General features: G+C 37.6%; 2 protein-coding genes across 4 annotated transcripts; one reads left to right on the top strand and one right to left on the bottom strand.

Annotated features, from left to right (window-relative positions):
• Positions 1 to 212: 212 nt before the first annotated feature.
• Positions 213 to 4,178, top strand: LOC108991576 (pentatricopeptide repeat-containing protein At4g19440, chloroplastic). Of its 3 annotated transcripts, XM_035694184.1 has the most exons (6): positions 539 to 616; positions 907 to 2,958; positions 3,133 to 3,203; positions 3,335 to 3,400; positions 3,562 to 3,634; positions 3,712 to 4,178. In XM_035694184.1, exon 2 carries the CDS (start codon positions 938 to 940, stop codon positions 2,939 to 2,941), a length of 2,004 nt encoding a protein of 667 aa, XP_035550077.1. In that variant the 5' UTR covers positions 539 to 616; positions 907 to 937; the 3' UTR covers positions 2,942 to 2,958; positions 3,133 to 3,203; positions 3,335 to 3,400; positions 3,562 to 3,634; positions 3,712 to 4,178. The 3 variants fall into 3 exon arrangements, with proteins under 3 accessions (XP_018821440.1, XP_018821439.1, XP_035550077.1); XM_018965895.2 differs by having other exon boundaries at positions 213 to 2,958; positions 3,354 to 3,400; XM_018965894.2 differs by having other exon boundaries at positions 213 to 2,958.
• A 1,574-nt stretch (positions 4,179 to 5,752) lies between these two features.
• Positions 5,753 to 11,142, bottom strand: LOC108991582 (pectin acetylesterase 8-like). The gene is made up of 13 exons (XM_018965901.2): positions 10,800 to 11,142; positions 9,522 to 9,643; positions 9,338 to 9,420; positions 8,792 to 8,921; positions 8,599 to 8,678; positions 8,414 to 8,500; positions 8,208 to 8,332; positions 8,043 to 8,103; positions 7,719 to 7,772; positions 7,559 to 7,636; positions 6,604 to 6,709; positions 6,086 to 6,231; positions 5,753 to 5,941 (listed from the first exon to the last, which is right to left on the bottom strand). Exons 2-13 carry the CDS (start codon positions 9,640 to 9,642, stop codon positions 5,813 to 5,815), a joined length of 1,200 nt encoding a protein of 399 aa, XP_018821446.1. The 5' UTR covers position 9,643; positions 10,800 to 11,142; the 3' UTR covers positions 5,753 to 5,812.
• Positions 11,143 to 12,263: the final 1,121 nt, after the last annotated feature.

Here is a 12,263-nt window from a genome sequence, read left to right as displayed (position 1 = left end):
CATGCTGAAAATTTTAAGACCCACAAAAGCCCAAAACAAGATTGATTACATGCAGAAGATGTAGCGGTGTTTCTTGGACCCAAACTCATGTAGCCCAAAAAGACAATGTTCAGTTTTGTCAGCCAGCCCATTCTCTGGGCCCAATACGTCGATGTTGCGACTCTCTTCCTCTCTCTAACCCTGAGTTCACATTTACATCGGTGCCTCCTCACCATTGCAAGGCAGGTAAAACATGAGGGAAAGAAGCTTTTTCCCATTTCGAAGACCGTTTCTCTGTGTCTCTCTCAAAACCTATATTTCTGTCAGCGTGTCTCATTTACATCCTCTGAGTAAAGCAACCGAACCCATGGCTTCCTTTCATCCACCTTTACTCTAAAAACCGCTTTCGAAATCAAAAACCTTTAGAGGCACATTCTTTATGCACTCTATGGATTTGAGGAGATTTCCAATCACCAAACCTACCCGTATCTTCTACTCCATCACCCGCCGCTTAACCTGCGTCACCTCCATCGCTCACCACCTACAAGAACAACCTCCTCAATCTCAGCATCGGCCGCCATTACAGCTCCAGAGACAGAGCCATTCACAGCCTCCAAATCAGAGTTTGCTCAACTGGGTATCTACTATCCTCTCGAAACCATCTCTAGATTCTTCCATGTGTAAATCAGTCATTCCCCATTTATCTCCTTCCGAATTTGATCAGATATTTTTATCTTTGAAGTCCAATTTGAACCCCAAAACTACTCTGAATTTCTTCTATTTTGCGTCTGAAGCTTTTAGGTTTCCGTTTACTGTGAGATCCTATTGCCTTTTAATTCGTTTGCTTATTGTATCGAACCTGGTTTCGCCTGCAAGATTGCTCCTGATCCGTTTGATTGATGGTAAAATGCCTGTTTTATTTGCCAGCACAAAAAATCGGCACGTTGAGATTGCCACTATGATGGCAGATTTGAATTTGCCGTCCGAGCGAGTTCTTGGGGTACAGGCATTGGATATGTTAGTTCACGTTTACTGTACCCAGTTTAAGAATCTCGGTTTTGGTTTTGCTATTGATGTGTTTAGGTTATCTGCGAGCAAGGGCATGTTTCCTTCTCTGAAGACTTGCAATTTTTTTCTAAGTTCTTTGGTGAAAGCAAATGAGCTTCAAAAGAGTTGTGAAGTGTTTGAAGTGATGTGTCGAGGTGTTTCTCCGGATGTTTACTTGCTTAGTACCGCAATTAATGCCCTTTGTAAGGGAGGGAAGGTTGAAGACGCGATTGGGTTGTTCTTGAAAATGGAGAAGTTGGGTGTTGCCCCAAATGCCGTCACATACAATAATATAATACATGGCTTATGCAAGAACGGGAGATTAGAGGAGGCATTGCAGTTTAGAGAGAGGATGTTAAGGAACAACGTGAAACCAAGTCTTATAACTTATAGTGTACTTATTAATGGATTTATTACGCTGGAGAAATTTTATGAAGCAAATTCTGTTTTGAAGGAAATGTCAGACAGGGGCTTTGTTCCGAATGAGGTTGTATATAACACATTGATTGACGGGCATTGTAAAACTGGAAATATTAGTGAGGCACTGAAGATAAGGGATGATATGGTATCCAAGGGAATAGCTCCTAATTCAGTTACCCTTAATTCTCTCATACAGGGTTTTTGCAAGAGTAATCATATGGAACATGCTGAGCATCTTTTAAAGGAGATGTTATTGAGAGGGTTATCCATAAGCCAGGTGGCTTATACTTCGGTCATTCACGGGTTATGTATGAAGTCTAGGTTTAATTCTGCACTACTATTCACTAAGGAGATGCTATCTAGAGACTTTAGACCCAGTAATTCGTTGATTACCACACTGGTTGTTGGACTTTGTAAGGACGGAAAGCATTCAGAGGCAGTTGAACTTTGGTTTAGCTTATTGAAGAAAGGGTTCGCAGCCAATATAGTGACCTCAAATGCTCTAATTCATGGACTTTGTGAAGCAGGTAACATGCAAGAGGCTGTTAGGTTACTCAAGGAGATGCTAGAGAGGGGTTTGGTATTAGATAAGATCACATACAACACACTCATCTTGGGGTGTTGCAAAGAGGGGAAAGTGGAGGAAGCTTTCAAGCTTAAGGAAGAGATGGATAAACAAGGAATTCAACCAGATACCTATACTTACAATTTGCTAATTCATGGATTGTGTAATATGGGTAAAGTGGATGCTGCTGCTAAGCTTTGGGATGAGTGCAAAGGAAATGGCATGGCTCCCAATGTTTATTCATATGGGGTGATGATAGATGGATATTGCAAAGCTGACAGAATTGAAGAGGGTGAAAACCTATTCAATGAGTTGGTTACTAAGAAAGTGGAGCTAAATTTTGTTGTTTATAATACACTAATCAGAGGATACTGTAGAAAGGGGAATATGATTGCAGCCTTTAAACTCCGTGATGACATGAAAAGCAATGGTATTCCACCTACTTGTAACACATATTCTTCTCTGATACATGGAATGTGCAATATTGGCCGTGTTGAAGATGCAAAAGACCTTCTCAATGAAATGAGAAAGGAGGGTTTGTTGCCAAATGTTGTTTGTTATACTGCACTAATTGGTGGTTTTTGTAAGCTGGGCCAGATGGAAAAAGCTCAAAGTGTCTTGCTGGAAATGTCATCACATAACATACACCCTAATAAAATTACCTACACTGTCATGATTGATGGGTATTGTAAATTGGGCAATATGAAAGAAGCAACTAAGATGCTAAATCTGATGGCAGAAAGTGGAATTCTCCCTGATGCTGTCACATACAATGCTTTGACAAATGGATATAGCAAAGAGAGGAAGATAGATGAAGCATTTGAAGTGTGCAATCAAATGTCCAATAAAGGAGTACCTTTAGATGAAATCACATATACTACATTGATTCATGGCTGGCATCAGTCTTCAACAACTGCAAATCAAGATTAATGTGGAAATTTCAAGAGGTTGGGTTCTTAATTTGTACTTGACATATTATTGTCCCTGTGGTGCGAAAAAATCTTTTTTTTTTTTCAATTGATTTAAACAAATTTGTTATGTTTATTTGACCGACCATGTTTGCTAGATTATCAGTTGAGTATTCTTTAATTATGCGTTTCTTGATTTTATTATCCTCTTAGGGAAGCTGGTGGTAGAGACAGTCCTTGGCAACCTCTTCTCCAGATTTAAGTATGATCTTTGTACTTCAGAGGTTGGTTGCTTCATTTTTCCGTGACCATTGTTGTCTTTATCCATCCTATATATAGTTACCTTGTTTCAATATAGTCCAACCACTTTAAAGCCCTTACACTTCAGCCTTTAAGTCTTAATTGATTGCTGTAGGTCTGCTTTGCTGTTGCAGATTTGCGGTAGCTGCTTGTAGACCATGAGCCGTGAGCTTGTTGTAAGGTGATTTCTGGCTCAATTGTTGCTTCCATAATGTCTCACGATTTCGTCTTTTTTTTACTATAATCTGTTGTTCAATGTGCTCATGGGCATTTTCTGGCTTTTCTAGAAATTTTATTGCTTTCCTAAATATTTTAATCTTCTTTTTCTTTTCCCTCTGGCAGACAAAGTACGGTGGTACAGTTCCTCATTGGCCCACAGAACATGAGATCTCGATTGCTAGTTTCATTTGGATTGGTATTTCTCTCATCGATTGGTATATGAAAAGTTAATCTTTGATTGTATCCCATGTAAATATCATATATATGCCACAGGACGATGGAGAAACTTTATTACTTCCAGGCAGCAGGTAGTCCTTTGATAGCTCCTCCTCACCGATTAGGCATGCATTCAGTATAAGCCGATTGGAGTAAGTCCTTTCAAAGGTTTTTACCCGCCTCATGAGATCTACTACTTCATAAACTTAAGGGTGCAACCGTGCGGGCCCTGCGCCAGATTTTGGAGGTCATATTATAAAGGGGAAGAGAAAGTGAGAAGAGTCTGAGGGGAAAAGATGCAAAGGAGGCGGATGACCACAATATTGTATAGAACCTCAAGCTCTCAAGAGTTCCTCTTATCCTCAGGTTTGATAAAAAAGCTCTAAACCCATCAGGCCATAGATTCGCTCTTTCTGATGTTCATTTGGACAACCTCGTTGTCAAATATATCCTCCACCTCTGTTTGGCTTCTGAGACAATCGTAGAGTTATTATTAAGCATCCAAGGAAATAAGCTTCATTCAAGTAGCCTCTTCAATTGTTTTTATTTTCATCTCTGTTCTCCTGTATGGCCAAAAAGAGAAAAAAAAAAAAAAAATCTGCAAGAAGTGAAACTAAAGGATGTTAATTTATGTCATCATTTTCTTTTTTTTTTTTCTTTTTTTAAGAAGAGGACGGTACTCCAATTTATTCGATAGCCTTCACTTTTGGCTGAGAAAAACCGTGGTTACAACCTGACACATAGGGGTTACAAATAAGCATAAAAACCAAAACTAGGTATCAAAAACCAAAAAATCCAACCACAAACTAAGAAAGCCAAAAAATTACAAACTAAATAAAAAGAACAACTCTAAGAAAACAATCCGTGAGAAATCACACATATAAGAAAATAGCTTTCTCACACGCATAAGAAAATAGCAAAGAGACGAGAAGAAAAAATCAGTATCTCACTTTGATAACCTCAAATAAGAAAAACCAATTCTGTCTATACAAAGAAGACCTCTTAATTGATTAGATAAAATATTCCTCTCACCAATCTATTTCGTATTTAAACCTTCAGCACCTTGCTTAGCAAGAAAATTAGTCACAATACAACATTTCCTTCGCGATAGATATAAGTAATCTATGCCATCCTTTCTTTTCACCTACCCAAATAGAATCGTGGGCCGAAATGAGGTTCTAGCTGGGAAAATTATGAAGACGAGCATGATGAAAATTATCAATTTCTAGCATCTTGCACCATCGATTAGAATCCATTTTGTCACCTGAGTTCCTCAGTTTTCAAAAACACCATTTTTATTCCTACCATCTTACTTAATGACTTTACATGAGATTGTCACGTCGATAAAAGTTTCTAATGCTTTGAAGACCAACATAGGGACAATATATTAACAATCGAACTTATATTTTTTTTCCTCTCTAACCCTAAGACCAAGGCATTCACCACTTGGGCCAACCCCTTGGGGTTAGAGAGGAATAAAAATATATGTTCTAAGGGTGCAGTGCCTTTGGAGGTATCACTCTCTATAAGATCCAAGGTTCAACACTTAATGGGTGCAAATAATCATTTGGAGTCACACCTCCTGGTAAAAAGTTAGCGATTTCACCAGTTCCGTGTAGAGAAACTTTCGAGGGTGCAGTGCACGGAACTAGGGTTTATTCTGCAAGGGTGGGTCCAAAGGACTCTGCCTTGGAGAGGTTCCCCGACACTAAAAAAAAAAAAAAAAAAAAAAAAAGAAAAATCCTCTCCTCTTATGAGCTACAAAAGTTAGTTTTTCTTTTTCTTAATTTATTTTTGTGGATTAAATATTGTTCTTTGGAAAAACAAAAAATTCACACTCCAGCACCTTTTTTTGGGTAGCCACTTAAATCAGTACAAGCTGCTTTTAAGGATCCATTTACGATAGTTAATTCAGAGAACACAAGATCAGCTTCAAACCATCAACAATTGGAGCATTAATTTTATTGAGACTAGTAATCGATTACATAAACAATGATGGAAGGCACCCTGCACACAAGTTTAGTGAAATGGTGCCTTTTGCTTATTCAGAAGACTTGATCAATCATTATATCTAATTGTATATATTTCTTCTTTTTTCTCTCATGTTGCTGATAACTCAAATTCATTATAAAAAATGATTTATCTTGGCATAATACATCTATAAATCTGGGTGTTCCTTTGTATCGAAAACACGGTTGTGGCAAGTGGGGTTGCAAGGGTAAGGGCAATCTATCTTTTGAAACGGACTTCGGTCATAAAACCAGTTTCCAACTGCCCTTGCAATTGTCTGCATAACAATTTTTTTTTTTCATACAAAAATGGGATTAGTTTCTGAAGAGCCAAAAGAAGATTAAATACAAGATATTCATTCATGAAAAATGGACAACAGAAATGATGAATAAAGGGAGAATGACAAAGCTGCACATCTTACTGTTCTACTCAGCAATGGAGAATCGCTGCTTAACCATGTCTCCTGCGTTTCTGTTTGGCAGTGGGCATAACAAGACTCTATGAATAATCCTCTGGATGAAGAGGGGCCTAAAGCCTTCAATGCTCTTAAAAATTGCAGCCTAAAATCTGAAAATAAACATCAAGATGATAAGTAAAATTTCCAAAAGCTAGTTGTTGTTATCAATGCTGTGCAATATCATGTAAGATACCATTCTAGGTTGGTCCCTAGAACCTTTTCGTGGAAATGGCAGACAGGGTCAGCCAGAAAGAAGCCAAATTTGGTTCTTTTTTGCTGGCACTTTGACCTAATTACCAGATGAAAAATTCTTCTCATCAGCTACTATTCACCACCCCATACCCCACATCCTGTGGAGTGTGAAAGTGAATAGTGGTTGATGCATAGCATTCATCTTACCAGATTAGATCTCTCACGTCAAGATTTAGATATATTTTCATTATCCTAAAAGCTTCAAAATGTTATTACGACAATATTTTCACCTTGCATGGTTGTGATCTGGCTAGGCGAGCAGTTCTTTATATTAAGTTTGCAGCTATGCCAGTAGCCGTGAGGATCAGAAACACCAGGTGCCAAAATGTTTTTTATCTGGAAGAGAAAATTGAGTTCAGGCGTTAGAGAAATGAAGGATAGAAATGTATCACTAAGTTTTTATAAATGAATATAAATAAGTTATAAATATGTGCTACAATTTATCATCAGCAGTTTTAAGGTCTCAGATGTTTGCTTGAACAGAGTCATATCAGGCTGAAGGTGGGTAAAACCATCTTCAAATCTCAGTTTCTTTTTTGTCTGAGCAAGAAGCAGACAGTGAAAAGGTCCAAGAAATGATTGTCATAGAGAGGGGCATCCATCCAAACCAAAAGCTCTTCGTGCCTGTCATTCTAGAGTAGTGTGAAGGAACCCTACCTTCAAATCTCAGTTGATTAAAGAACACCTCCAAATTTCAAACAACTAGATCTGGCAACATGAAACTAACTGCCATGTAACAACGCAAAGTTGACGTCCTGATTAAAAACTTCTCCACCGATAACGGCCTAAGCCAGATCAAATCTCATAAATGCACACAAAAACATTGACATTTCTAGGGGAAGCGAGTAAATTACTCTAGGCTCCGGGACCTTGGATCAGGTGGCAAAGACCCCCCCCCCCCAAAAAAAAAAAAAAAATTGTTGTTTTTGGCACAAGAAATGGACTAGTATTTCTAGAAGATGTTCATATGTCTTAACTCTAATGAGGCAGCTTTTCCAATTTTCAGTTTATACATCAGTTTCATCACCAAGGCAATGAACCCTATTGCATGTACAAATTTCATGGCTAGTCCCAAAAATCTCTAGCAGGAGACTAGAACCAGAGGAAGAATGGTGCATTCAATACATGGAATTTGAAAGAATTGCAATAAGCAGTCATCTTTATCACCAAATAGAATGAGCTTACCTGCCATGAATCGTAGGCTGCATTTACCAAAAATACTGGTGTCCGGATTTGCTGTGCCATGTATTGGGGAAAGAAACACTACAGTATAGTTTAGAATTAGTCTTAAAATTGAAGAGGAGATGGTGAGGTGCAAAACTAATACCATAATAGATGCACTTACAAACCCTGCTCTCAGTTTTGAAGTGCATGATGAAGGCAAATTCTTGGATGAACCCTACACCAAAATTGAAAATAAATAAAAAACTAAAGAATCATATGTTGCCTTTTGGATCTGATGCAAGCTTGATAAAAGGGAGCTCTCCTTTGCATGAACAAAAGAGGCAACTTTATTGCCTCGCTTGACATAGAGAGAGTGATTTGAATGAGTGAGCAACCAAAAACAGAACCAATGAGTAAACTGCCTACTCATAGCAGCATATATGACAGAAGCCACAAAATTGTGAAAACAATGGTTAATCATCAGAAAGAGAGAGAGCGTGAATACATGTGTTGCAACAACTTCACTAAAGAATGCTTCAATGTGTTGTGCTCCAGAAACATCCTTCCTGTTGCACAATGTTTTGGTGTCAAATTACAGATATGTGTACCTTAAACCAACTCTCATGCCCGAATATGAGGTCAAGATAGAAGGTGAGGTGTATGAGCTTACGTGTTGATAAAGTAACCAGCATCCGACAGGCATTTAACTTTCGCACCTATAGGTAGGAGAGCTCTGAAGCTATCACAATGCAAAATAGAAGTCAATCCACCAGCTGAACAACCAGAGAGAATAGCCTGTGTTTACAAGTCTTAACCAGTTATAGGAACGAGGACTTTAGAGAAGGGTTAAATCTAGAAATGATCATAGTGCTATACATTTTTGGCACTTCTCATTCCTTTTGATAACAGATCCTCGATGACAGCAAGCCAAACCCTTGCTCCTCTGAAGTGCAGATTAGTGGCCTGATCAAATTTTTATTTAATTTAAGACCCCACCAAATACATAAACACAGGATACACTGAAATCAGGTTCTTCCCTGAAATTAAAACCTGAAACTTACTGGATTGACTGCTTCCACATCACCAGTAAACGATGCCCCATCGCAGTACCTAACCTTGATTCTGTTCCAATTGTAAAAGTCTGGATATTAAAACAGATTTTTATAAATCTCATCAGTAAGCAAAGCTCAGGAAGAATCAAGGGTGATAAAAGCTGAAAAAGATTAACTAAATCAATAAACTGTTAAGCCATACCAGGATTAAACATTCGATATTTACTCATAATGCCAGAGAAAGCAATTTCCTTGGCCATTTGCTTAGATGAACCTAGACGAGTGTTCTTACGAGAAAGACAAGTGGTTATATTGTTGCACCATCCACCTCCCTGTGAAACAGAGCAAAAGGCAGGTGATAACTATAGATTAAATGAATAAATTCACCTCTTCTATCAGCTTTAAGTTTTTTAGATAAATGATGACTTGACATGGTATCAAAAGGTTTAAAGTTCGAGCCGGACTCCACACTTACTCCATTTCATTATATATTCCATTTATTAAGCTCACTTGTTAAGGGGGTCCGACCCACATGTAAAAGAAAATGTTAGGATGCAACTTAAATGATTAAATTCACATCTTCCAAGGGGGAACTGTAAAAAACAACACAAGTTGGAATTGTAAGATCCTTTCAGAACTACATTTGAAAGAAAGTAATCAAACATACAACACTTGGATTACATTGTATGTTTGATTACATATTATGACATTATGCCATTGTGACATGGGGTATGGAAAAAGGACAAACCTCAATGTGAACTAACCAATTGTTCATTCCTGCACCAAATCCCTTATCCCAGTGGTAAGCTGGTGGACTTCCATCCAAACAAACTGCAGAACAGATCAGATTCCGGACCATAAAAAACGAAGATTTCAAAGGACAATAACAAAGGATTAATTTTAATCAGTTTATTTCAGAAGAAATTTTTCACCAGCTCCTTTTGCTACCGCAGTCTGGACATAAGTAATTCCTACATTAAAGCCTTCTGTTTTGAGCAATAGCAATGCACATGCTAGAAGATCTAACCATTGGACTAATCTTGCAAAGGCCATTCTGCACGTATCAAATCAAAAGACAAAAAATAAAGATTTCTACATAAGACATAGAATCATAAAGTGGAGTACCTCCTCTGAAATAACAAAGATTTCTCAACCATCCATCTTCTTATTTCTTTTGTTAGGAATATCCTAGAATTTATAACATGTGTATCCACAGATGATGGATCAATCCTCCTTCACTCTTTAAAAATGAAATAAGGCAGTCTGATAAACTTGATTGAGTTACGCGACACAACCAAAACCCAACTGCATCGAACGTAACAAAAGAACTACAATTTAGTGTCAACCGACAAAATCTAACCTTCTATATTGTTCTCAATACCCAGAGATAAAACGTGTTATATAAACCTTATCGAATTTTATACTTTCTAGAGGCGAGTTACGTCGTGGTGTGGTAACAAAATATTACCCTCAAAGTTGGGAAACTTGATCCGAAGAACAGAAGCTCTGCTATAAGCAAAGAGAGTTTTCTCACCTTTTCCCAGCTTATGTAAACGCAAAATAAAAAATGTCAAAACATGGAAAAATATAAGAAAAATGCTAACTGTATTTAACAAAACTTTTTAAAAAAATTGCTTCTTTGTAGAGATATTGAGTCGAAAATTATGAAATTTAAAATTTAAAATTTTTAAAAGAAAAAAGAAAAAATATATATATATATATACATACATACACGTACTTGTGTGTGTGGGCGCGAAAAAAAAAAAGGGAAAAAAAGAAAAATGAGAAAGGAAAGTAGAAAGAACAGAGCATTTAATTGAATAATAATAGATCGGACTGACGCATGAAACCTGCTATTCTAACCATGGATACAGAATCAATTGCTTATAATTTGTCCTTACTTCGTAAATGCAGTTAGTGTTTCATCAAAAATCTCAGTATTCAAATTCAGAATATCAGGTATACAACAACCAGAATATCCAATATACAAATACGTGATCACAAAATGCACATTACAACCTTTGATACTCATTAGAAAACAATCCGAGCTACCATATTGAACGAACATTTTTCGTTCAGTTTCTTTCTTTTTTATTAATAGCTTACGATCAGAAAAGGAACCATATTTCTGGATAAAACAAAGTACCCTATACAACCCAACTATCAAAAGAAGAAGAACAAGCACTAATTCTGATAACCACAGCCTGTACCTGAACTAGAAAAAATAGAAGGGCTTCTGAACCAGCTAGTTTGGGAAGAATGTGAATGGAACCCAGTTCAGGACACTGCTCTCCCTGGAACTCCCAAAAGAAAAGAATGCAAAAACCAATGTCGAATGATTGTAAGAGAGAGTCAGAGGGAAAACAATGAAAGGAAAGAATGGGTGGTAGCTTGTAGCTTGTACTAGGAGAAAATGCTCTCCATGGCAGCGGTTTTATATATTGCATATTTCAAAACACCGACGCGAAAGAAGTGGTCGAAAACAAAAACGCTACAGTTTTGAGCGCTGGACTGGAACAGAGAGACCAAAGAGCCGACACTCATTCCCACGAACGAAACCACCCAAAAAGATTGCGTGGGCGTTCTGTCGGGCAGGATTGTAGTTTGAACCCGACCCGAGCCATCCCAAGACGAACCTTATCGTTGTACGCGCTCTCACATAAATGTGAGTATTTTGAGCTATATTATGATAGGGACGTCCCGACCTACCTCATCGCGAACTCTTCCCTCAATACCACGGCATTTTAATTATTTTTTCATATTTTTCTTTTGAGCAATTATTTTTTATGTTATCTATCCAATAGTTAACGATCTTAATTATATATATATAATTTTTTTTATGAAAATGCTACATGTATGGTTAACGTCGTGCTTCACATAGTTTTAAGTAAAGTTTCGACAACTCAAGTATTTAATAATGGACTTGCAAAAGATGGAGAAAAGTACAACTTAGAGAGGTGGCCTAAGGGCTGGTAACCTCCGATACCAAAGTTAATAAATATTTTTTGAAGTTTGTAAATAAGTCAAGGAGTCTAGGAATCAGAGAGATATTCTCGTACCTGAGATATACTATTTATATTATATGTCTGGAGAGTAGACCGTCCTTACTCCCATGAAGTCCGCGTTCCTCGTACTATTTATTGTGTCAAAACCTTTAAATGCAACGTGACTCTGCAACGGCGTCATTAATATGGTCTGTTATCCGAATGGTGGGGTCATTAATGTGGTGTGGTTCTCCGATCTCATTCTCTCAGTCTGTCTTCCCTTTGGTCCGTTCATGTCTTCTCTCTCAGTAGATCAATGACTCTCCATATATCGCATATGTTGTGCGAGCGGGTACTTGAGGATTGGACACTACTAGAGGGGTCCTCAGACCGACAAGTCTCATCCCCTGCAACACCATCCTTCCTGCAGGTTATGTTTAGTGGAGCTTCCCCATGGGCCGGGTTAGGGACTATTTACCCTGGGTTGGGCTTTTGATCATGTTTTCCTTCATCCACATGTTTCTTGGGCTTTGTGGGGGAAAAGTCCTTTTACATCTACTTAAAAAAATTTACAAAAACTTACTTTTTCACATGTCAGTCAGTGATATAAAATTATGAAATCTGAAATTCAAAATTTGAATTTCAAAAGAAAATTAACTAAATAAGTATTGTAAGTAAAATTATAAATAC

This window comes from Juglans regia, chromosome 9 (genome assembly GCF_001411555.2).
Source record: "Juglans regia cultivar Chandler chromosome 9, Walnut 2.0, whole genome shotgun sequence".
Classification (NCBI taxonomy): domain Eukaryota; kingdom Viridiplantae; phylum Streptophyta; class Magnoliopsida; order Fagales; family Juglandaceae; genus Juglans; species Juglans regia.
Note: the sequence above shows the minus strand (reverse complement) of the source record. Positions and strands in the feature narration are given on the sequence as shown.